Raw genomic sequence first — 23,077 nt, 5'->3', positions numbered from 1 at the left:
TCTTGTCAGTCGTTCTCAAAAGCTTTCATGTCACTTTTCACGATTCTTCAAAAATAGCAGACCTACAAGCTCGTAGCTTGCCACTCGGTGGCGCGCTATGAGCTTGTAGATCTGCTATTTTTCAATAGCTAAAGCACCAAAAGGGGTTCCCCCGCAAAATGGGTTAAACCCTATAGGGGACCCGAGACTAGTATGGACAAGGGCTCTATACTAATCTATGCCCACTCCTTGTTTGCCCTCTACACAATCTTTTTTTCTCTTCACCAAAAATAGCTGATCTATAAGTTGCGAATGTGTTGTGAGCTTGTAGATCTGTTGTTTTTCCCAGTAGTGGTAGTTGCGGCCGTTGGTCACAGATTACTGTGAAAGACTGCTAAATCTGTCAGTCAGTCCGTCCGTCCGTCCGTCTGTCTGTCCGTCTGTCCATCACACCTCGTGATACGCTCCACATATGGCCGTCTCCATATATGGAGATCACAACACTGACCTCATCAAACCCTGGAGAAGACTGGATCATCACCTAGATCTGCATATATGGAGCCGGCCAGCAACTCTACATCTGGCCTCAAACGTCAAAACCCTTAGATCTCCATATATGGAGCTGACCTGTTCTGACAATCCATATGTTGATCCACCCCCAACCCGTCCTTCCTCTTCAATGTCTCCCTTTTGACTGATACCTGTCCATTCAAACTCTAGACGTGCTCGCCCCAAAGTTATTAGTGCAGCCGCGCCCTTCAGCCCGGAGAAAACGAGTTCTCAACAGGCCCGAAAATTAAGGCACGGCCCGCCACCCAGGCGGTATGCGTGTACGCGACCTCGCCCCTTTAGTAGGCCCACAGGGTGCTGCGTTGCTGCTCGCTGTCTAAATCTGTCTCTTCAGCTGACTGGTAATGTATGTACGCATCTTTGCAAATATGAGACAAATAATTATGTGGCGGACATCACTGCCTTCCCTCAAGGACACTGCGCACAACCAACCGCTGTCTGTCTAGATCACTTTAAGATCAGGAATGACCCCGCCCACCCACACCAGGGACCGTTCACTCTGTTGCCTTCTGGCAGAAGGTATATCGAAGCATTGGAAGTAAAACGGCAAGATTTTCCAAGAGCTTTTTTTCCCCCCAAGCCATTAGACTTTTGAACAAGTGCAATATCCCCTAACCTTGTTCCCCGCCTATATGTGCTGCTATAAGGACTCCTGTTGTGAAATATCTGTCTCTCAATGAACTAATGGTGCTTTTTAATTTGTTTGTTTTTTAAAAATTGATTTTTAGATTTTAATAGTATTTTAGCTCTCTTTTAACTAGAAGCCAGTGAAACGACATTTCGTTCTCTTATGCATTTTATGTATCTGCTGAATGCAGTAGCGTCATGTTGGTTGGAGGGGCTGCCTAAGAAATCTTATTCTACGGGCCCAATATACGATAGTATATGCTGATTGATTGATTGATTTATTAACAGTTTGCAGAATTACAGTACAACTCAATACAAAAACATGCTATCCATTGTTCACCCTATACTACAGCATGTTCACAGAATACTGGTCTCTACAGCAACAACAGCATCAGCATCACATTCCACAACAACCCAGTACCCATGCAGTGCTACTCAGAAAGTCTATTACACTATGCTACCCAACTAGTTCAACCTGCAGCAATAGCATCATATTCCAGATACCAAAGTACAGCGATGACACTACTACAGGCCTATACTTTGTTACAGCAAATGCTCCACAACAACAGAAGTGCATGCCCACAACAAACACTCCACTGAACATTGTTTGTATTTGTATGCACAGATAGCTGCTCTTATACTGTCATTAATAATAACAGTACGCATGCACGCACGCATGCACGCATGCACGCATGCATGCACGCACACACGCACGCGCACAACAGTTGTTGCAACTTTTTTTTTTTAAACATCTGTTTATTATGATTTTTGGCATAAAAGCATTTCAGTAATGATTAACCATAAAATTACAGATCGGACAAAAAATAGCAAAAAAACATACAAACAAGAGACTTACAATAAAAGGAGACAAAACATAACTCAAAGAAAAAGACAAAAACAATAAAATTATAACTGACAAGGCTGATGACTACACGGCATTCCGAGGACAGAAACAACATCACTATAAATTCTAAAAAACATTTCTGATGTGAAAAGGAAGACATATGAATACATGTGTACCCACATAGAAAATACAAACGTATACAGTATACACATATCAAACATTAATTACAGTTGTTGCAACTTGCAAGGCATGCACACACATGCACGCATGTGCGCACGCACGCACACGGCTCCGAAACAACACTAACACACGCACACAAACGCAGCCTCTCTCTCTCTCTTCCCAACTCAATGAGAGCTCGCCTCGAGCCACTTTCAATGTGATTAAACCAGCGATTATGTTTCTTAACTTTGTGAGATGAATGAAGCAGACCACTCTACCTTTCTGTGGGTCCGGTGTGCGGTCAGCTGTCTGCCCCAAGCAAGAATTTCAAACTCACAAAACGTATTCTTCGTATCCTTTCCTTTCCAAAATGGACGATATGCTCCCAGTCTCTTAACTTCATTTTCCCCTCCACGGACACGGGACAAAACGGATTATAAAGTAAATAATAAACTTATTTCATTTAAAATACTTCCACCCGCCATTCTTTCACATCATAAACAACCACACACGAGCAGGTGCTGTGATTTGTCAATAGCCAATGACCTCACGGTCTGAGGCGGGCATTAGGGCTGAGCACAGCCCTCTATTGGCTCTGGGGCTGAGAGATTTTAGCCCCAATGGCAAGTCAACCAAGCAGGCGTGTCTTGGCAGCTGTCAATCATTCAACGCAATGAAAGCCAATGGAAGCATTTTGGGCTGTAAAAAATCAGCCCATTTTGACCTATTTTGTGTTTTTCTTGTATCTATTTGATGCTGTTGCTGCTTAGATTATACCAGAATATAAAAGTATCTATCCTAAAACATTTTAATAATAATTTCTCATCTTTACTCCATAAGATAGGGGGGGCCCTTGCCCATACATACGAGCCATCCCTGGCTGAATGACAATAAAGCTATCTATCTATATCTATGTGTAAATCCTGCATTAACTAAATTCTACACATTTCTGTTGGATGTTGACTATATAGGTTTGTACAGTGTTGCAGACAAAGAAGCGATCACAGTGGTATACTGCATGCCTGCTACTGTATTTGCTGTAAGAGTGGCCACAAGATGAACTTGTTACTGTCCTATAAACTCCTCTACAGAGAAGATGCCATGATGGAGTATCTGAAGATAGCCCAGGACCTGGAGATGTATGGAGTGAACTATTTCAGCATTAAGAACAAGAAAGGGTCGGAGCTTTGGCTGGGGGTGGACGCCCTGGGCCTCAACGTCTATGAGAAGACAGACAAGTAGGACAGCTTAACACTTCCAGTGCGCCGTTTCTCTTTTTCTTTCTTCAGAATAAAAGGCGCTAGAGTGCCCAGCAGATGAGACAGAGTTTACTCTGAAAAGCCATTTCCCCCAAAACCGCGAGGTAAAAATCCTCCATTACTGCTTCGCGCTGTCACATCTCAAGTCTTAAAGGGCTGTATTTTGCGTGTCTTAAGTACCAGGTCTTATTACCTAACTTGAGTAAACTAAAGACCTGGAGGCGTGATCAATGCTCTTTGGCCACTCAGAATAGCCAAATGGCATTGATCGCGCCTCCAGGTCTTTAGTTTACTCAAGTTAGGTAATAAGACCTGGTACTTAAGACACGCAAAATACAGCCCTATAAGGTTAGTCTCAAGCGTTTATATTCCAAATGAGATGATTGGTTAAGTCAGAAATGATGAGCGGACGTAGAATACGCACATCGACAGGCTGGGTGCCGGACTATAAATAAACTTCAGTAGGTATTGGACGGAGCCCGCACACCACAGGTATACAAGAAAGACGTTCTTTATTGAAAATTTTGCCCCCGGTCAGTATTTTCAATAAAGAACGTCTTTCTTGTACCTGTGGTGTGCGGGCTCCATCCAATACCTACTAAGTCAGAAATGATGACATGAACATTGCCATTTTATCAAAACCATGGAGAGCGATTTAGAGTAAAGAGACGGTTAAGTCGGGCCGTAAACAAGGATATGGACGGCAGTGTGCATGCCCGAAACAAGTGGTTCACTATATACTCTCACTACCCAAACTAAAACAGAGGAGGTGACATTTATTCCTAACCTAGTGTGTCCACACAATATAATCACTAAAATTGGCAATAATATTCTCCACGTCCAAAAACAAAAGTTCAACTTTATGGTCATGTTTATTGTAATACAATTAAATACTTCTGGACCGTGGATACACCATCCAAAAACCTACAAAACACACTGTCAACCTACATAGACTCCAATGTGCATATTATGTACACAATATACAGTAAGGACTGGGGGTAAGATGAGACACTTTTTACATTTCGAGAACACATTGTCACGGCCATCTTTCGGTACAATAATGAGAATACATTTTTGTTCTTGTGCAAACAAAAACATTTTGCCTACATTCACAAATTCAAGTTACCCTCCAGTTTGGGATAAATTGCCTTGTCAAAAAAAGCTTGTATGTTCTGTTTCTTTAATAGGATTGTGTTATTTATGGGAAAACCTTCTTCCCCTCATTGATTTAATATAAGCTCAACTGCTCCTAGACCAATCAGCGACATGCGTTTTTGGTTAAACATGCTGCATGTGGCTCATCTTACCCAGTGGCTCAACTTACCGTCTCTCCTACACGATGACATTACATACAGTATTACACAACAACAATGTGTGGTTCATATGGGTGCGTCCGCTGTTCAGCAACCTGACAGCCCGTGGAAATTAACTGTTACTGAGATGGCTGGTGTGCGATGTGATGCGTCCGTAATGTTGTTTTGATGGAAGGACGAAAGAACAGAACATGAGCGGGGTGGCTAGTGACAAGGTTTTGCCATTTGCATTGGCAGAGTGGCGTAAAATGGTACATGCATTTGTGGTAGTTATTTCAAAGCTTTAATCTTGAACCACCTTGAACCTTTTATGTTTTACCTTGAAGCTGTACACAAGACACAGAAAGGCATTCATGGATATCAAGGGCACTCAAAAGCATACAAATGCTAAACTTAAAATAAATGATAAGAAAGACACTACAGCCCAGGCGGTGGCGTAACCGTCTGGGCACCCGACTGGTAATCCAGTCGCAGTGTGCCGCGGGTTCGACTCCCGAGCCCGACACGGCCTTTACTGCATGTCTTCCCCCATCTCTCTCCCGTTTCCTGTCAGCCTACTGTCTGTCCCTTCAAAAAACCAATAAAAGGCGTAATCCGCAAAAAAGTATCTTAAAGAAAAAAAAAACACTAATGAACATGAAAAAACAGAAAAACAGAGAGAGAGAGAGAGAGAGAGCAGACCAATTTAAAGATTTGCCTCGAGAAGGAAGATTTGCGAGGAAGAGCGCAGGCCCAATGCAAATGTGCATCTTCTGCTTTGCCTGGAATGCAACTTCCAACAGAACTTTGACCAAAGTGTGTGATTGACCGCAGTTGGATGTCAATTGGCTCTTACTAAGCCAAGATGGGCTCCTTTAACGACATAAGCCTTTGTGTGTGATATCACCTGGTTTTGCGGTGGCAGCATCTCACTTGTGCGGCACTGCAACAGTCCCATCCATCCTAGCCTCGGAAAGTTTTTATTTCCAGGGAGAAAAAAAAAGTCTGGGTCCGAGTCCACTTCAATTTGGCATAGAGTAGCGCAAACGTCGATCACTCTCTGCTGATTTCTGATTGTCTGCACCTTTGTTAAATTGACGCACACACGCACACTCGCACACACGCACACTGGCATATATGCCTATGCCATAGAAAGCATAGGTGAGTTCCAGGCTACATCCATCCTGACTCAATAACAAATCTTATTTGAAAGCAGACAATAAATGTCAATAATAAAACAAATAGACAAAATAAAACAAACGCCAATGATATAAAGGAAATAAAAGGAAATAAAAACACACGATCGCAATACAGGACACGTCACAATTAATACAAAGAGCTGTAATCACAAACAGCTCTATGTAAAAAGCCTGTTTGAACACGTAATACGTCTTTATATCAGTCTTCCATATAGCCTAGGGGCGAATGGCTCATCAATCACCCACATATAGTCTTTACTCCTGCGCGAGGCACAACCATGGGGTCTCAGAGACCCACTGCAGGCTACATTATAGGTCACATAAATATGCAGGTACCTGACTATGGAGGGCTCTGTAGTCTGTATGTGTAACAGAACCTTACAATGGATCCCCGAAAATCGTCCGGAACCCAGTTTCATATGCAATAGGCCACACAGACCCCCGTTTGAGACAACTTGCTCTCTCGGGGGGGGGGGGGGGGGGGGGGGGGAGGACGCTAATCTACACTGTGAAATCCTCAGTGTTCATTTTAACTCTGAGAGAGTAGATTTGTATTCCCTCCGAGTTAATGGGTCATTGGGGTCCGTTTGGACTGCTGGTGGTCCCCACCTCTGATGTTGAGAGCCAGTGTTATACAGAGCTTCAAACATGCTGTCTGTTTCTTTCTGCTCACCAGAATGACCCCAAAGATCGGCTTTCCCTGGAGTGAGATCAAAAATATCTCCTTCAACGACAAGAAGTTTGTCATCAAGCCAATCGACAAGAAGGCGCCGGTACTGCAAACCTTTCTTAACGTTCAAGCCATTCATTCCAGCCTCTATGTATTACTCGGGGGCACATCAGGGGGGGGGGGGGGGGGGACTTGCATTTACAGAGTGGGCTGCCTTGGGAATAAATTATGAAAACAAAGACACTACACAATTCAACTAAAGCATTTGCAAGTAAATTAGCCACATTTGGAAACAGGTGTGTTTCTGTTAGTTAGGCATTAAGTGCATATAATGTTATCAGGCCTGGTTGCCTGGTAATTTACACCACAGAAGCCTAAGTGAAGAGCGACATGAAAAAAATTGCCGGTCCCAAGGACCCCCAGCGGTCTCTCTCTCTCTCTATCTGCCATTTTCACTGAATGTTAAGCCCCCAGAATAGAGACGCTAGTGATTAAAACTGCTACAAAAAGATAACTCAAACTGCTGTGTATAGCTTTCTGCTTTGAACTTTCTACTTTTATAGATAGCAATGTTATTGTATAAATTAAAGTAGCAAAACATAGCTGGGAACTGCAGTGTGAATTGCTTATAATGCATTTCATTTAATATGGCTGTTTTGTTAAATCTATATTTAAAGGGGAAAAACAAAGATTGTGTTTTCACATTTGATTCCTTTCAGCTTCTGAGGGACTTAGTCCAGTGGTTATAATAATATAATATGTAATATATTGTTACAGAGGGCATCATCTGATGCAAGGTTATGTGCGTGCGTGCGTGCGTGCGTGCGTGCGTGCGTGCGTGCGTGCGTGACTGACACAGAGAGATAGAGAGAAACAAACCCAACTACATTTGTCTCATTTTTATGCTACTATTTATACTCACTTCACTTATATTTGTTTCAAATTGAAAATTTTGAGAAGGCATATTGATCCACATACTCCAGAGTCCAGGCGGTATTAGTACCCTAAAACAAACTTACTGAACTCGGTCCACATCAGGAGGTTCCTTTGTGGTTCTTTCTCGTCAAAGCTAGATCCGAAAGAGAGTTCTCTTTCTGATCGTACGTACGTACGTACTACTGCTGCATGTGAAAGCGACATTTTTATTTTTCAGTATTGGTTCCAAAAGAAGTTCAGTCAGACAACTCTTACATTCTTTTTATAGCATAATTGAGCATAGCTATCTGAAGCATATAGTTTGGCGTCAGGGCTCTGTCTCTCTGCATTCCCCGTAAGCATGAATATTTTAATTAAGCGATATTGCCAAATAGAATTATTACAGCGAATTAATTAAGACCTCAAAGGGGAATCTAGAAACAGAGCCGATAGGTGGATGCCATGCATGGAGAGTGCAAAACTTCATGGGGAGCAGCAGACAGCTAGGCAAAGGACAGCAGACATGGTTTGAGTCCACTTCTGGAGCCAGTTGCACCACCTCACACTAAGTTCAAACTATAGCCTATAGTTATAGCTTAACTGGCCTGAATTAAAAGCCATTTAAGCTATAACTAGGCTAAGTTTTAAGACTTAGTGTGAGGTGGTGCAACTGGCTCCCAGAACCCGAAAGGAAGCAAAAACTCGGTGCTAAAGTTCATGGGACGGAACCCCAGATGTTTTACAGGCTTGTGTTTTTTGCGTTCAAGGACTTTGTCTTCTACGCCCCTCGTCTCCGCATCAACAAGCGCATCCTGGCGCTGTGCATCGGAAACCATGACCTGTACATGCGCAGACGGAAGCCTGACACCATCGAGGTTCAGCAGATGAAGGCCCAGGCCAAGGAGGAGAAGAACAAACGGCAGATGGAAAGGTGGGAAGGTTAGACGGAGCTCAAGCTGTGCTCGTTACCGTTGACAGTTCGCATGCACTCCCTCAACCTCAAAACAAAAAAAAGAGAGAACTGCTGAGTTTTCATACTTCATAATATTTTTTTGTCGATGGAGTTGTCTGTTTTACACGTGATCCTCCTCTCACTCTGCAGGGCCTTGCTGGAGAGTGAAAAGAAGAAGCGAGAGAACGCTGAGAAGGAAGCCGAGAAGATTGCCCGGGAGACCATGGAGCTGATGGAGAGATTGAGGCAGATTGAGGAGCAGACCAAGAGAGCTCAGGATGGTCAGATGACAATCTGAATACAAATGTCTCTTGTCTGCTGCTGTAGTTTCTGTGTCTGGTTGAAGGTCAGAGTCGGCATGTCTTAAGGATAATGAAATATAGCTCTGAGTTCAGGGTTCAGCGCGACGTTTATAATAGAATAACACGATCGGCTTTGTTGTGTGTGTGGCTAATTATGCATCCGTGTTTGTAATGAGTTGTGTGCGTGACCTGCACGCGCTCACACATGTGTGTCATGTGTCTGGCATGCACGCATGTTTTGTGTGGGTACTTTTGAGTACTTTATGTAATTATGTATACATTTTACTTACTCCTTTATGGTGATGCTAAATAGTGTCTAAGAAGGATTTGTATGCCAGTAGGCGGATTAAAGTGATATGATTGTGACATTTAACGTAATGTTAGATTATAAAACAAAACATCCCACCATTCACGATACATTTGGAATAATATTAGTTAATATGTGTCACGCTATGCAAATGGAAAAGGCTTTCTTTGCACTCTAAATTTAGTAGGCTACATGGTAAAATAGTTATTTCCAGCTCGCGGGATGAAAAACAATGTTTTATTTCCATTCACACTTTACAAGAATTAATGATGTATTATTTGTAAATCAAAGTGCCTAACCCCCTCTTTGCCTTTGTGTCCCTTTTTGGGCATTTTAACCTTTTCCACCACTGAGTCTGTGTGTCTGTGTGTCTGTGTGTGTGTGTGTGTGTGTGTGTGTGTGTGTGTGTGTGTGTGTGTGTGTGTGTGTGTGTGTGTGTGTGTGTGTGTGTGTGTGTGTGTGTGTGTGTGTGTGTGTGTGTGTGTGTGTGTGTGTGTGTGTGTGTGTGTGTGTGTGTGTGTGTGTGTGTGTGTGTGCGTGTGCGCGTACGTAGACAGCACTAGAATTGCATTTCATGTAGTCATAGCACTTTACAGTACACATGTATATTGTATAATATATAATATAGTATAGTATGTATAGTTGACATAGATACGCCACTGTTACGTTCTTAGTTTATACATGATTCATGATAACTACTTTTTTATATGTGTAGGCTATGCCATGCTTTTGTTTTTGCTTAGCCTCGGAAACCCAGACGTTTTTATTTCCACAAAGTCTGGGTCCGAGTCCACTTAAATTTGGCATAGAGTAGCGCAAACATCACTCTCTGCTGATTTCTGATCGTCTGCACCTTTGTTAAATTGACGCACACACGCACACACGTACACACACACACACACACACACACACACACACACACACAAACTCCTCTCTCTCTCTGTCGCTCTAATTAATCAGTCTCATGTCGCGCAGCTGTGTCTAGATTCTCCCGGCGGATCCTGCCGGGAGCTGCCTATGCCGTAGAAAGCATAGGTGGACCCCAGGCTAGTTTTTGCTTAATGTAAGTCGCTCTGGATCAAGAGCGTCTGCTATATGCCTAAATTGTAAATTGTGTTTCAGAGCTGGAGGAGCAGACGCGCAGGGCCCTGGAGCTGGAGAAGGAGAGGACCATGTTCCAGGAGGAAGCGGAGAAGCTGGACATGGACTGCCGGGCCGCTGTGGAGGCCAAGGCCGCTCTGCTGGACCAGTCCGACAACCAGCAGCGGAACCAGGAGAACGTGGTGCACACTATAGTCACACAACAATAACAATTATGCTAGGCTTTAGCTATTGAAAAATAGCAGATCTACAAGCTCGTAGAGTGGCGCGCTATGAGCTTGTAGGTCTGCTTATTTTTGAAAAATCGAAGAACGACTGACATAGAAACATAGCTTTTTCGGAAAACTGTCAGGATGTGTAGAAGACATTTTTAGAATCTGATCTCAGGTCAAAATGGCCTTAAAATACAGTACACGATCATTGTATGTGTGTAGCACCCAGCCAAGACCCTGCCCCACAATAAGCCCTGCAAATCGGGGGCTCAGCCCTATTGGCACGACAGGTTGTGTGTGTCGGTCTGGCGAGTGCATGGGAGACTGGTTGTTCAATCCCCGCTTTCCTGCGCATCGCTACAATCTGTCGTAGTTGGCAGGACTTGCAGGAGGGACATGATGGAGGTTGTTGCGTGCGGTGTTCCGCGGCACGAAGTGTGAAGTTGCGAGGATGCACTCCACAAGACAAGGGAGGGTGTTTGTAGCACCCTGCAGCCAAGACCCGGCCCACCACAACAGCCCTCCTGGCATGACAGGTTGTGCTGTTCGTGTCTGGCGAGTGGGAGACTGGGGTTCAATCCCTGCTTCTATGCGCATCACTACACATTCGACAATAATTAAGGTCTAATATTTCTACAATTGCTACAAATTGCTACAAGACCTGTATATCCAGTCATTTTGGGGCATAAACAATAAGTTGAAGGATAACATTTAATCTCATAATGATGTGTACTTTATATTACTTAAGACCATTTTTTAAATATATATATATATATATTATTTAACATTTTGGACAAAATAGCCAATTTTACATCATTGGTGCCCAGATGTCCAAGGTGCCCACTTGACCTGTATCCGTCACAATATACAAAACAAGATGAAGGGCCTTGTCCTTTGTCTGGCGCAACAAACAAGGCGAAAGTGGCTGCAGCGCGAAGTGCATTTCGGTGTCTTTCCCCACCGACGCACAGGCCTTGTGTGGTCTATAGATTCCAAATGGCTGTGTGACTTTGAGTGTGGGAGTGTGATTAGGTGTGGTCTGGTGCGACCATATGGCGTAATGGTATTTGAGGGATGGTGGTGGTGCTATAGATGAAAAACTCAAGAACTCACTCACTCACACTGTTTCGTGCTGCTACCGGCGGGTATGTCCAGTCTATACGGGCATGGCTGCACACCGACCGCAGGCAGGAGGGCAGGCAGGCGGGCAGGAGGGCAGGCGGGCGGGCAGGCGGGCGGGCAGGAGGGCAGGCGGACAGGCAGGCAGGCGGGCGGGCAGGCAGGCAGGCAGGCAGGAGGGCAGGCAGGCGGGCAGGCAGGCAGGAGGGCAGGCGGGCGGACGGACGGACGGACGAGCAAATTGATCTTCATAATAGATCTAACCCATGCCTGGTTAGGGTTTGTTTACCTAACCTAACCTAACCACGCTGTTAAAGTCTGTTCAGTCTGTTAAAGTGAGGTATTTAGTGGACACATTATATGTTTGGCCTGATTTCCTGGCCTGGTCCTGTTCTCTTGTCTCTTCTTGTGTGATATATTAGAAGTCGGCGCCCAGCCCAAAACCTTGAGACAGACAGTCCCGTGATCAATATTTCATTAGTCTTGTCGTACATTCGACAACGTTTAAACAGACGGTGAAACAATGTCTCCAACATTCTGGCACGTTAACGAATAGCAGATCTACAATCTCACAACTTGTGTCACGTTGCATGCGTTGTTGTGAGTTTAGACAGGCAACTCATGTCCACTTTAGTAAGTGTATAGGGTTTAAGAAGTGGTTGCTTAGGGTTCTTTGTGCATACCAGCTCATGATTCAATTCATGATCAAGCATATGATTAAAGCTCCTGTTCACTGGGAGCATTCATGCTGTGGGAGCAGCATGAATACAGTCTCTTATAACCACCTGAGCCCTAGCCCTGGAGCCAACATCCTGGGGAAATCTGCCGATCTACAAGCTTTGTGACACGTCATCGTGACTTGAGCTTGTAGATCAACTACCTTCTGTTTGATTGGACAATTGATTAACTTTAATTAACAAATGATTGGTCTGGGTTTGTTGCTTTACGGAAAACACGAGAAATTATACTATACTATTTTAAAATGACTGAGCTAAAGTTACATTAAGTAGCCCTGACTACACACACACACACACACACACACACACACACACACACACACACACACACACACGTGTACTACTTAGTGTAGCCTACCCTTGAGCGTGTGTGCGCATTCACACGTGAATGCGCACACACGCTCAAGGGTAGGCTACACTAAGTAGCACTCTGCATTACTAGTCAGTTGAATGAAACCCAGTTTGACCAAAAAAACACACACAAGGTCATGTTTACGATCCACAGAGGGACCAGATGGAAACACAGTCAGCACGCACAGACGCACAGATGCACACACGCACACACACACACACACACACACACACACACACACACACACACACACACACACACACACAAATAGGGCCACCTTTTTTTTTTTTTTACTATTTTGAAAAACATTTTTTGAATAGTCCAAATAGCCGATCTACAAGCTCACAACATGTCGATAGATCAGCTATAGTCGAACGATTTTAAAATGTTTATCAAAATAGTAAAAACAAAGTCAAGAAGTTTAGGGATAAGGGTTATAAGGCACTGATGAAAATAGGGCCCTCGGTGTTAGTTCTATAGATCTAAGATCAATATTGTGTGTTTGTGTGTGTGTGTGTGTGTGTGCTTATAGGCCACTGAGCTCGCGGAGCTTACCTCTAAGATCTCTCAACTGGAGGAAGCCAAGAAGAAAAAGGATGAAGAGGCAAAGAGGTGGCAGCAGAGGGTGAGTGTGAGGTGATGTTCCACATGAATTAAAGATGAGGAGTCAAACGGTGGGTAAAACAGAAGTCACACCCAACTATGTTCACTGGGAACTTATACCCAGAAGTTATACTCAGTCCTTTTATGCACTGGCACCAGAGCAGGTGGAAAGAAGACGTTCAGACGTCAGTGCGTGTTTATTGTGTGCTTTTTATGCACAGTGTAATCTCCAGGGTTAAGGGGAAATGAAACGCAAGGAAGAGTTTGTCGTTTATTTTCTAAAAGAGCACGGAGAGACCCAGAATGTAGAGACTTTTTTTTTAACAAAAAGTTAAAAGTTCTAAAAGTGCGTGCCTGAGTGCGTGTGTGCATTGTGTGTGCGTGTGTACAAAACAAACACAATACCATGCACTGAGTCGTGGGTGCATCATCTTCAGTTTTTTAGGGCAAAAACGAACAGGTTTCAGCTCTAAACCATCAATCAAGCATGATCACAGCCACGGAAAAAAGGGCATTTAATAGAAACTTAATGTGAAATTTATGTGATATGCTCTGTGATGAGGGCTGAGGAACGTGTTAGTTCCTGCCTTCGGTGAGCAGACGATGATGGAACCACGAGCAATTGGTATTGTTTTGTTTTGTTCTCTACCACAAGAGCCTCATCTTTAATTCATCTGGAACGTCTGTGCTCTGGAACCGTGCATTTACATGCATACATACACCTACATACAAGAAATGTATTTACTATTTTGTTCATTCATTTCATTCGCTAACCTTTATTTATGCGGGGAGGATGATTGAGAGCAACCTCTCTTTTTCAAAGGTATACCTTATACATGTACAATATAAAGGCAATAAGAAAAACAATACATTAATAAAGACCTCATTGAAAACAAATCGGATGCAGATAAATAAAGGGCTACATGTACAGTTACAATGTAATGAATCCACAAGCAGCACCATAGATGTCTAATATGGATGTCTAATTCACCTATAACGAATCCCGTGCTAATTTACAGTATTTAATTATTTAGCATAACTTTGAGCAAAATGTTGTTTTAGGCTACGGTTTGTTACTTAACTGAAATACCATATTTTCAGCTCAGTCAGAATAACAAAATCTATGAGCATAATAAGTACTGTTGGCATATGTTCGCATCAAGGCGTTGTTTCAATTTATTCATTCCCTGTAAGCATGAAAATATTTATAACTAGAAAAAGTGCCCCTCGGGGCACAGGTCTCCGTCAGGCCAGGTCAGGTTGTGGCCTCCTGGTGGCGCTATAATAGGCCAATGTGAAAAGGGTGCCATTTCTTCTCATGCCTTTGATGGAAATTGGATGATTTGAGGAATTTTGTTCCAAAAATGTGTTGTGCGAAAGATTGCACATACAGTAAATTGCACGCTGCGTTCATGAGGCTTTTTGTTCAAAACGGGCCAATCCTGCAAACTTTGAAAGCCAATGTTAGCCAATTACGATGGAATATGACATATCAGACAGATCCGTCTTGAACACATGACTATAGAGATACTGTGTAACGATTTGCGGGATTTTTGGACAAAATCTGGAGGAGTAATAATATACAAAAAATTATCGGTGCAGCTATAGGTACAAATGGTGAAAAGCTGCCTCATGGTGGCGCTATAACGGGCTGTTCTGGAAAATGTGGGGCAGAGGTTCATCGTTGGCATCCAGGGAGTGTGTGTGTGCAAAGTTTGACATCGACCGGGTTAACGGTGCCGGAGATTAGCTGTTAACGGACGGACGGACGGACACGCGGACGGAGGGCAAAACATACTCTCTCGTCTCCCCATGCCTTCGGCCTGGTGGAGACAATAAAATCTGCCCAATAGATATTACAGGGAAGGAAATAGTTGGACGCCCTAAAGGGGATCATAGAAACACAACCGCTGAGCTTCAGAACAGCACAGCAAGCAGCAGCAGAGTAAGGAATGAGCTGGTAAATCATGGATATGTAAATAAGGCGAGGACGTCACTTTCTTGGTCTTGGTCCAGCTGTCTATAATTTGTAGGCGTTCGTCAGGTACTAGGAGGCAAGTTGGAGCTGGAAGTGCGGTGGAATGCATTTGAAGCCAACAAGAGCTCATGAATAATCACCATCTTTTAATGGTAGCGGGTAGCGTCCATTCTGGGCGGGAACCCCTTTTGGTGTTTTACCCCCCTCAGGCCGGGAACCCATTTTTGGGTTCTGTACAGTATGTACAGTATTCAAAAAATACAAAAAAATTGATGCTGCTATATAAATATTTGAAGTTTTTCAGAAAACATATAGGTCAGGCTTTAGAAGGCGTTTTTAGATTTGCCCTTAGGCCTAAATGGGTTCAAAATAATGGGTTCAGGGAAACAAAATAAGACATATCATACAGGTCTCTTGTTTTTTTTATTTGCACAGTATATCATTTTATTACATGCGGTGTGTATGGATGTAAAAGGCAATAGAGTACGTTTCTGACTGGGCTGTCTAGCCGGAAATACTGACTGAATTTGCCAGAGCGAATACTGTGTTCAAGGGTGCTCTTTTAAACACCTCCAATTTCCGAAAACATGGTGTGATATGTTCATTCAAAAGATAGTGTTGTTTAATGTTTATTCATGAGCCCGTCCACCTCACCTGGCTCTCCTCCATGCATTCCATCAAACGTCCATAGCTCCAGTTTGCCACCCAGTGAGTGTACGGCGCACATCACGACGTAGAACATCTGTCCTCTCCCATACCCTTGGGGTAAATGGGGGATTTTTAAATAGCCCGTTCCAGTCCAGCGAAGCATGCATGTGACTGATCACCTGAGAACTTGGCACTACTTTGAATTGTCTGCCTGAACCGGCTCTGCAGGTTTCGCATCATTAATATAGTATAAACGTACCGGCGGAAAACAGGTATAGTCCTTTTGCTTATAGACAGTGCAGGAGTAGCGCGGGTTCAGTGGCAGTGCATTAGTGTGCTGTAGGTGCTCAGAATCATAGGAGTACAATGTGCATATGATGCATGAAAATGCACTGTACAGTGTATGCGTGATGTGAGAATGCACTAGACATTGCGATGTGAGAATGCTATACTGTCTGTGCATGGAATCATTCTACTGAATTCCTATTAAATGCGATGGAAGATTACCTGTAAATGTGATAGAGGACATTGAATGAACAATATTCTGAAAAAGATCTTTCTCTTGAAACTGGGCCACATTCTCTGACCTGACCAATATTATAAATTAAGATGTTATCTATTGAAACCGGGCCAGAATGTCCATAATTTCTGGAAGGTTTCAGATCTTTTGCATCCCTGTTCATATATATATAACCATATAGAGCTCACTGCAAGTGGTGTGTCTATGTGCGTGCGTGCGTGCGTTGCGTTGCGTGCGTTTAACAGGCCGTGATGGTGGAAGCCGATTTGGAGCGAACCAAAGAGGAGCTTAAGGTTAAACTCATGGGTGTCCACATCCAGGACACGGTGCACTGTCACATGCAAGATCACGACGAGACGGACGAGAGCAACGCCGAGGCCAGCGCTGAGCTGACGTCGCCCGGCGTGGTCCGTGACCGCAGCGAGGAGGAGAGGATGACGGAGGCGCAGAAGAACCAGAGGCTGAGGAGAAGCCTCAAGGTCAGACTTTGTTCTTTTTGACATGTTGTTTTAAGGCCCGGGCCTATTTAATCCATTAATAAAAATGTGCCCCGTCGTCCACAAGCGCCTCTAGGCGGTAGATGCGATCAGTTTTTATAGCGCTAATGTGACGGAGATTATCAATCTCCGTCTCTCGGGGCCACATGACCGTGCACTTGAACTTGACGGTGATTTACGTCATGGGCCCCGATGGTGTTTTTAACCACTTCCAACCTGCAATTCCTATGTTGGGCATGTCATTATAGGCAAAGATTTTTCAAAAGATAATAATAATAATAATAATAATAAATAAAATAATGTATAGGCTGCCACAGATTTTCCTAAATTAAATAATATAAATAAATATTATATGTATGTATATATACATACACACACATATATATATACATATACACACACAGTCAATAAAGGCTGACGGGTCTTTGCAAGCTAACGATTTATTAAATGCATATGGACAAAAAAGCTAGAGCTAAACTCAGCTAATCAAAGCTAGCCAATGTACACGTATCTGAATACAGGTGTTTTAATGCTCTGATGGATGATCATATCCGGAACCCCTCAGCGTGTATTGGTGTGTGTGTGTGTGTGTGTGTGTGTGTGTGTGTGTGCCAATAAAAAAGTGGAAATGTGAGTACTTTGTCCTCCAAAGTCCTTGATTTGGGATTTTGGGATTCAAAGTCATCCTGTGCCACTTCCTTTGCCTAACAAGACATGCCTATCACAAGGTGTTTCAATTATAGGAGCATCCAGCATCCACATCCATGTTGTTGTTGTACCAGTATCTCATATATCCTACCCATCTTATTTTATTCAGAGACCTTTCGTGCTCAGTACAGACAAGTGTCCAGTAACAGGTCAGCTTGTTCCTTTTAGATATCAACACCTCCGCAAGGTCAAACTGGCTTATAGATATTTTTGAGGGGCGCTAGCCCCTCCTATGTACAGCTTTGAGGCTCTGTGTAAACGCAAACATCGAAGACAAAAGTGTGTAAGCGCAAACATCGAAGACAAAAGTGTGTAAGGATAAAAAAATTAAGATAGTGAGGACGCAAATTGTGATTGGCCAGAATGAGATGATGTATAAGAGCGCCCCTCACTTCACAGGTGTGATTTTTGATTCCAATATACCTCTTTTTTTGACCTGAACTCTTGTCACATTGACAATGAAAGGAGAATTTACGTCATATGTGTGTCTGAACAACAAATTGGCTTTTTGTGGAAACACAAACATTAAATGCCATTGACAATGAATGGAGAATTAATGTCATATGTAGACGAGCAAATCGGCTATTTTGTCCTAACACAAACATTAAATGCCATGTCATATGTGTCATATGTGACGAGCAAATCTAAACAGTGCAACTGTTTTAATTCAGCTCGGGCTTGTATATATGTATTACATATACATTCAGTTGTCATCTTATACATGATCATAGTGTCACGATAGGTTTTTTTAACATTGGTTAAAAGATAATTAATAACATAAGTTGACAAATGAATTCATGAAGAAGTATATTCATTTTTTATTGGATGACGTATGACGACGTGATGTAAGAGCGCCCCTCACCTCACACGGGTGTGATTTGTAAAAATATATTGTAGCTCGTCATGATAGTCTAAATGAGAGCTCATCTGTCCGATCAATCTAATATAATTATGAAAACATGCAACATGAAAATAAGGGAAAACCACATGAGAAACCAACGGTAATTGCAGTGCTAATCAACCCACGCCATTGTGGCGCGTGTCAAAGGATGGGCAGGAGGGGATATAGAGAGGGACCCTTCAGGGAATGGAGTGACAGGGACTGCCTCCTACTAAACACCTCCAAGACTGTCATGTACAGTATCTGTTGTCTGTGCTTAAATGTGCAAAACTTCAATAAAATATATTTGAATAATAATAATAATAAACACCTCCAAGAAGACTATAAGGAGATGGTGGTGGACTGTATCGGAGGAACAAGCCTGCTCCTCTCCAGCCTGTCAATGTCCAAGGGACAGATATCGAACAAGTATACAGTCCTATACTACAAGTACACCTGCGAGTTCACATGGATTCAGAACCTGGATTGGGCTCTGAACACAGACTAGACGACGGTCTATAAAAAGACAGAGCAGGCTCTTATTTCTGAGGTGGCTCAGATCCTTTGAGGTGTGCGCAGCAGCATGCTATATACATGTTTTACCAGTCAGCAGTGGCAAGTATCTTGTTCTGCACTGCAGTCTGCTGGGGAGGCACAGGCGTGATGGACAAGGTCACGAACCGGTGAGGAAGGCTGGCTTATAGTTAGTACTGTGGGAGAGGCCCCGGAATCACTGTTGAGTCTGTTGTTGTGCGATGCACACACACACTATATAAGATGCGGGCCATTAATGGACAATGCGAGTCATCCTCTCCACAAAATCTTGGCATGACCTGAAGATAGAGGATATAGAGATAGAGCGGAGATAGAGCGAGTGCATTCTCCGGCAGCGGCGTCAGATGTGGCGTCGTCACACACTGCTGATAACAGCTGCGGCAGTGTTCCCCCCCAAACCCTAACGAACCTCATAGGGAAGCCACGCGTGAGTTTTAACCAGCCATGCGTGTGTCTTCACCGACAACGCATTGTCTGGAGTCTAATATAATCATTTTTTTTTTCCTTTTTAATTGATAGGGTACAGTATTTTCTAGGGATGCACCGAAAGGGAAATTCTTGGCCAAAACCGAATACCGAATATAGGAAACAGTTGGCCGACAACCGAATACCGCATATCCGAATATGATTAATATTATATGTTGCGGCGGTTTATAGGCCGCCGCGAGGAGCTAAACATGAGATTAAAGAGACGCTTGTGTGACGCTTCATAGACCTTTGCACACACTGCCACACATGATTGACATTTTTTGCACACACGAACTATGACTTTGGTTTTTCCCAAACTGGACTCAGTGAGTGATGGACTATATCACTTTATTATGCGGATTTTTGTCGTTTTTGGCATGAAGAAGAAGACCTCGTCTTTAACGTTTTTCTTACTGTCTCCTACATAGCCTAATGCATGATTGTAATTATTGTGTTCCCATAATTAGGGGCCGGAATGAAGGAGCCGTAATATGTTGCTTTCTATGTGCTATTATTATTGACGTAAGGTATGTCACTTTAATTGGCACTACTAGGTAGTGGGAGTGTCACAGGGGCTGGGGCGCTGCCACTCTAGTTTTCATGGCGTTACCTGTCACTTAGGTGAGCGTGGGAGAAGACAATTCTGTTGACCGTATCAATCGCACCTCTTATTCACCTTAACAACCACGTTTCAGTTATATCTAAAGCCTGGGAACTGTTGTAACTTAACGTGTGGTGACAAGAATAAATGGTAAAACCTACAGCTGGAATGGACCTGAATTCAGTGCGTGCGCGTCATACAAGCGTCTCTTTAATCTCATGTTTAGCTCCTCGCGGCGGCCTATAAACCGCCGCAACATTGTCAACAGAATTGTCTTCTCCCACGCTCACCTCCTCTCTCTATCCAACTTCCCTCACCCAAGTGACAGGTAACGCCATAAAACTAGAGTGGCAGCGCCCCAGCCCCGGTGACACGCCCACTACCTGTACAGTGCCCATTACATACCTTACGTCAATCATAATAGCACATTAGAATGCCACACATTACGGCTCCTACATTATATATATTTTTACCATTGCTGTCATGGCCGTACCTTAAATCTACCTGATTTATGGCAAAATAAATGGTTATGGCAAAACTTAACTTAAATAATAATCACTAGTATGGGTCCAGAAAACATTTATTCCGCTCTTTTGAATGCATTAACTGCATACACTATTCGGTGATATATCATCTGCCTATTTGGGCCGAAACCGAATAGGCCGAAAATGAGTTTTTAGCCATTTTCGGCCGAATATTTTCTGCCCAGACGGTTGAGCTAACCGTCCGTGGTCGACACGGGTGAGTCTTAACCAGCCACGCATGTTGAGAAAGCCGAGGAAACACTGCCGCCGCGGCTGTAATCGGCAGCTGCCGCGTCAGGACCTGCGAAACACTGCCACGGCACGGACCTGCAGTGGAGTGTCTTGGTCCGCGCAATATCAAAGGATTATTATCCCCAGTGACACCTTTCTTTTTTAATAATATTTGAATGCGTATTCATAATTTAAAAGAATATTGTCTTTCTCTCATTTTTAACCCGTGCCTCCTCTTTTTGTGATGCGTTGTAACCTTCTATGTTTCTATCATAGGACATAATTATCTATTTTGAAATAAAAACTACAGCGAGGGTGACAAGCTGCCACATTGCAGTATCAATAGGCTAAATCACTAGAGTAAACATAATACTTAAGAGTTCCCGAACATTCAGGAGACTAGAGAGAGGTGAATTTAATAATATAAAACTTATCCCAGAGGGGGATTTTGTGTAGTTTCATTTTGAAGCGTCTCCCTGAAGCGCCTTGTGTATATTAATGTCTCAGTGCAATATTCTATTAAGATGCAGATCAGGTGCACTTCCTCTGATTACCTGCTCCAATGTGAGTGCTCAAATACAGTCGTATAAAAAAACCCACTAGATGAGTGGAACTGCAAGATAAAAAATGAAAGGCTTGTTATTGTGCTATACTCCTGCTATATTCTATATTCTATACTATTCTAAACTTATAGACAAACCTTTGACTACTAAGGACCCTTGAGGGTGTACATAATAGGCCCCTCAGCCTATACAGTATACACAGCCCCTCCTATATGGCCCTATAGCTATGGCCCTTTTACCACAGTCCCTCCTATAGGGCACACATATCATGTAAATACTGTAGGCAGTCAGTAAATCATTTATGATAAATGGTTTTTTAGAATCACTAACGCCTTAAAAACTGGGTAGTCGTCAAGTGTTTTTGGTGTACCCATCTGACTGCCCATTCTAGGTAGTGCTGTGGGGGGGGGGGGGGGGGGGGGGCTTTGGAACATAATTGGGCCCATGGGTTCTTCCCTTTTTGATAATTGGCAAGAACATAGAGAGCAATCAATCACATGGAATTCCTTCGGTGTGAAAGGTACTTTGCTAAAAAGTGTGTGTGTGTGTTTGTGTGCGTGTGCGTGTGTGTGCGCGCGCGTGCGTGTGTGTGTGTGTTCCTCGCAAAAGAAATTGAGCACAGAGCTGGCCGCGGCCATGGATGAGAGCAAGATGACGCCCAACGACCTGATCCACGCCGAGAACGTCAAACACGGCCGTGACAAATACAAGACGCTCCGTCAAATTCGCCAGGGCAACACCAAGCAGCGCATCGATGAATTTGAGTCCATGTGAGAGAGTTTACTGTAGGGTGGAGCAGCAGTCCCCGAAGGAGCAGAAAGAGATGCTTGACCTCTTTAACCCTGGCGTCCTATAAAACATAACCTAACATACACCTTCACTTTACAGTAGTGTATAAACCTGTGTGATCTTACAGGTTTTGTTATCTCGTATCCCTTCATTTATATAACTATCATTTACAGTGTTGTTTGGCAGTCTGGCACCACTGTGAAATAGACAGAAGACGTGTTTAAAGTGTCAATATTATGTGGTCACATAGCTAGTATCAAGTTGATTATAGCCTACATATGATTTTGTGGGATACAGTCATGAGAATGTGTTAATAACAGAAAGTGTGGGGGTAAGCACTAAGCGGGGGGTAAGTGTGAAACTGTCAATGTGGTCTCTTGGAAATAAATCATGAATAAATAACCAGTTTCAGATATCTTGCACAGTGCAATCCTGTGTTCATCTCTGTCCTGTTATGCTGTGAGATATTGTGGCCTGTTACAAGGTCAAAGCAGACATAACATAGCAATTGGTCTCGACTTTCAACACAACACCGTGCCGTTCTATACACGGGTGACTGATGGGTACAGATTTTGACGGGATCCGCTCGTCATTTCAACGGTCGCAGTATTAGTCCATCTTGGGAGGCTTTTCAGGTTGCTTTCAAAAGGTGTGATGTCACGTTCTCCTTCCGTGCACTACAGTACGGCTTTGAGAGGGAGACTGTGTTGTTAACTATTCCCTCGAGTCCCACTTGACTTCACAACTCATTGATTCCGCGCCTCATCTCTCAGGGGAGTGAACGAAGGCGTTGCTTGGTGGTAATGAGACCGAGACGTTGAACGTGCACGGAGCACATGGTGAGATCTTGTGAGATTTCCTCTGTCCTAAAACAGAGAGGAATACAATAGCCGGTCTCCCTCCGAGTATAGAG

At 43.4% G+C, this 23,077-nt stretch overlaps 1 protein-coding gene across 1 annotated transcript in view; it reads left to right on the top strand.

The window, feature by feature from the left end:
• LOC308322488 (moesin-like) overlaps nucleotides 1–22,149 on the top strand; it is a gene marked incomplete at its 3' end in the record, with an annotated part of 30,029 nt that extends 7,880 nt beyond the window's left edge. Inside the window, exons 8-15 of the mRNA XM_080773767.1 lie at nucleotides 3,274–3,420; nucleotides 6,609–6,705; nucleotides 8,285–8,448; nucleotides 8,620–8,750; nucleotides 10,201–10,361; nucleotides 13,132–13,224; nucleotides 16,594–16,827; nucleotides 21,985–22,149. Coding sequence (XP_080629893.1) covers nucleotides 3,274–3,420; nucleotides 6,609–6,705; nucleotides 8,285–8,448; nucleotides 8,620–8,750; nucleotides 10,201–10,361; nucleotides 13,132–13,224; nucleotides 16,594–16,827; nucleotides 21,985–22,149 — 1,192 coding nt within the window. The remainder of the gene's footprint in view (nucleotides 1–3,273; nucleotides 3,421–6,608; nucleotides 6,706–8,284; nucleotides 8,449–8,619; nucleotides 8,751–10,200; nucleotides 10,362–13,131; nucleotides 13,225–16,593; nucleotides 16,828–21,984) is intronic.
• Between the last annotated feature and the right edge of the window lie 928 nt (nucleotides 22,150–23,077).

The sequence above is a fragment of the Protomyctophum bolini genome (assembly GCF_963924005.1).
Source record: "Protomyctophum bolini genome assembly, chromosome: 10".
NCBI lineage: Eukaryota > Metazoa > Chordata > Actinopteri > Myctophiformes > Myctophidae > Protomyctophum > Protomyctophum bolini.
This window is presented reverse-complemented; position numbering and strand designations above follow the sequence as displayed.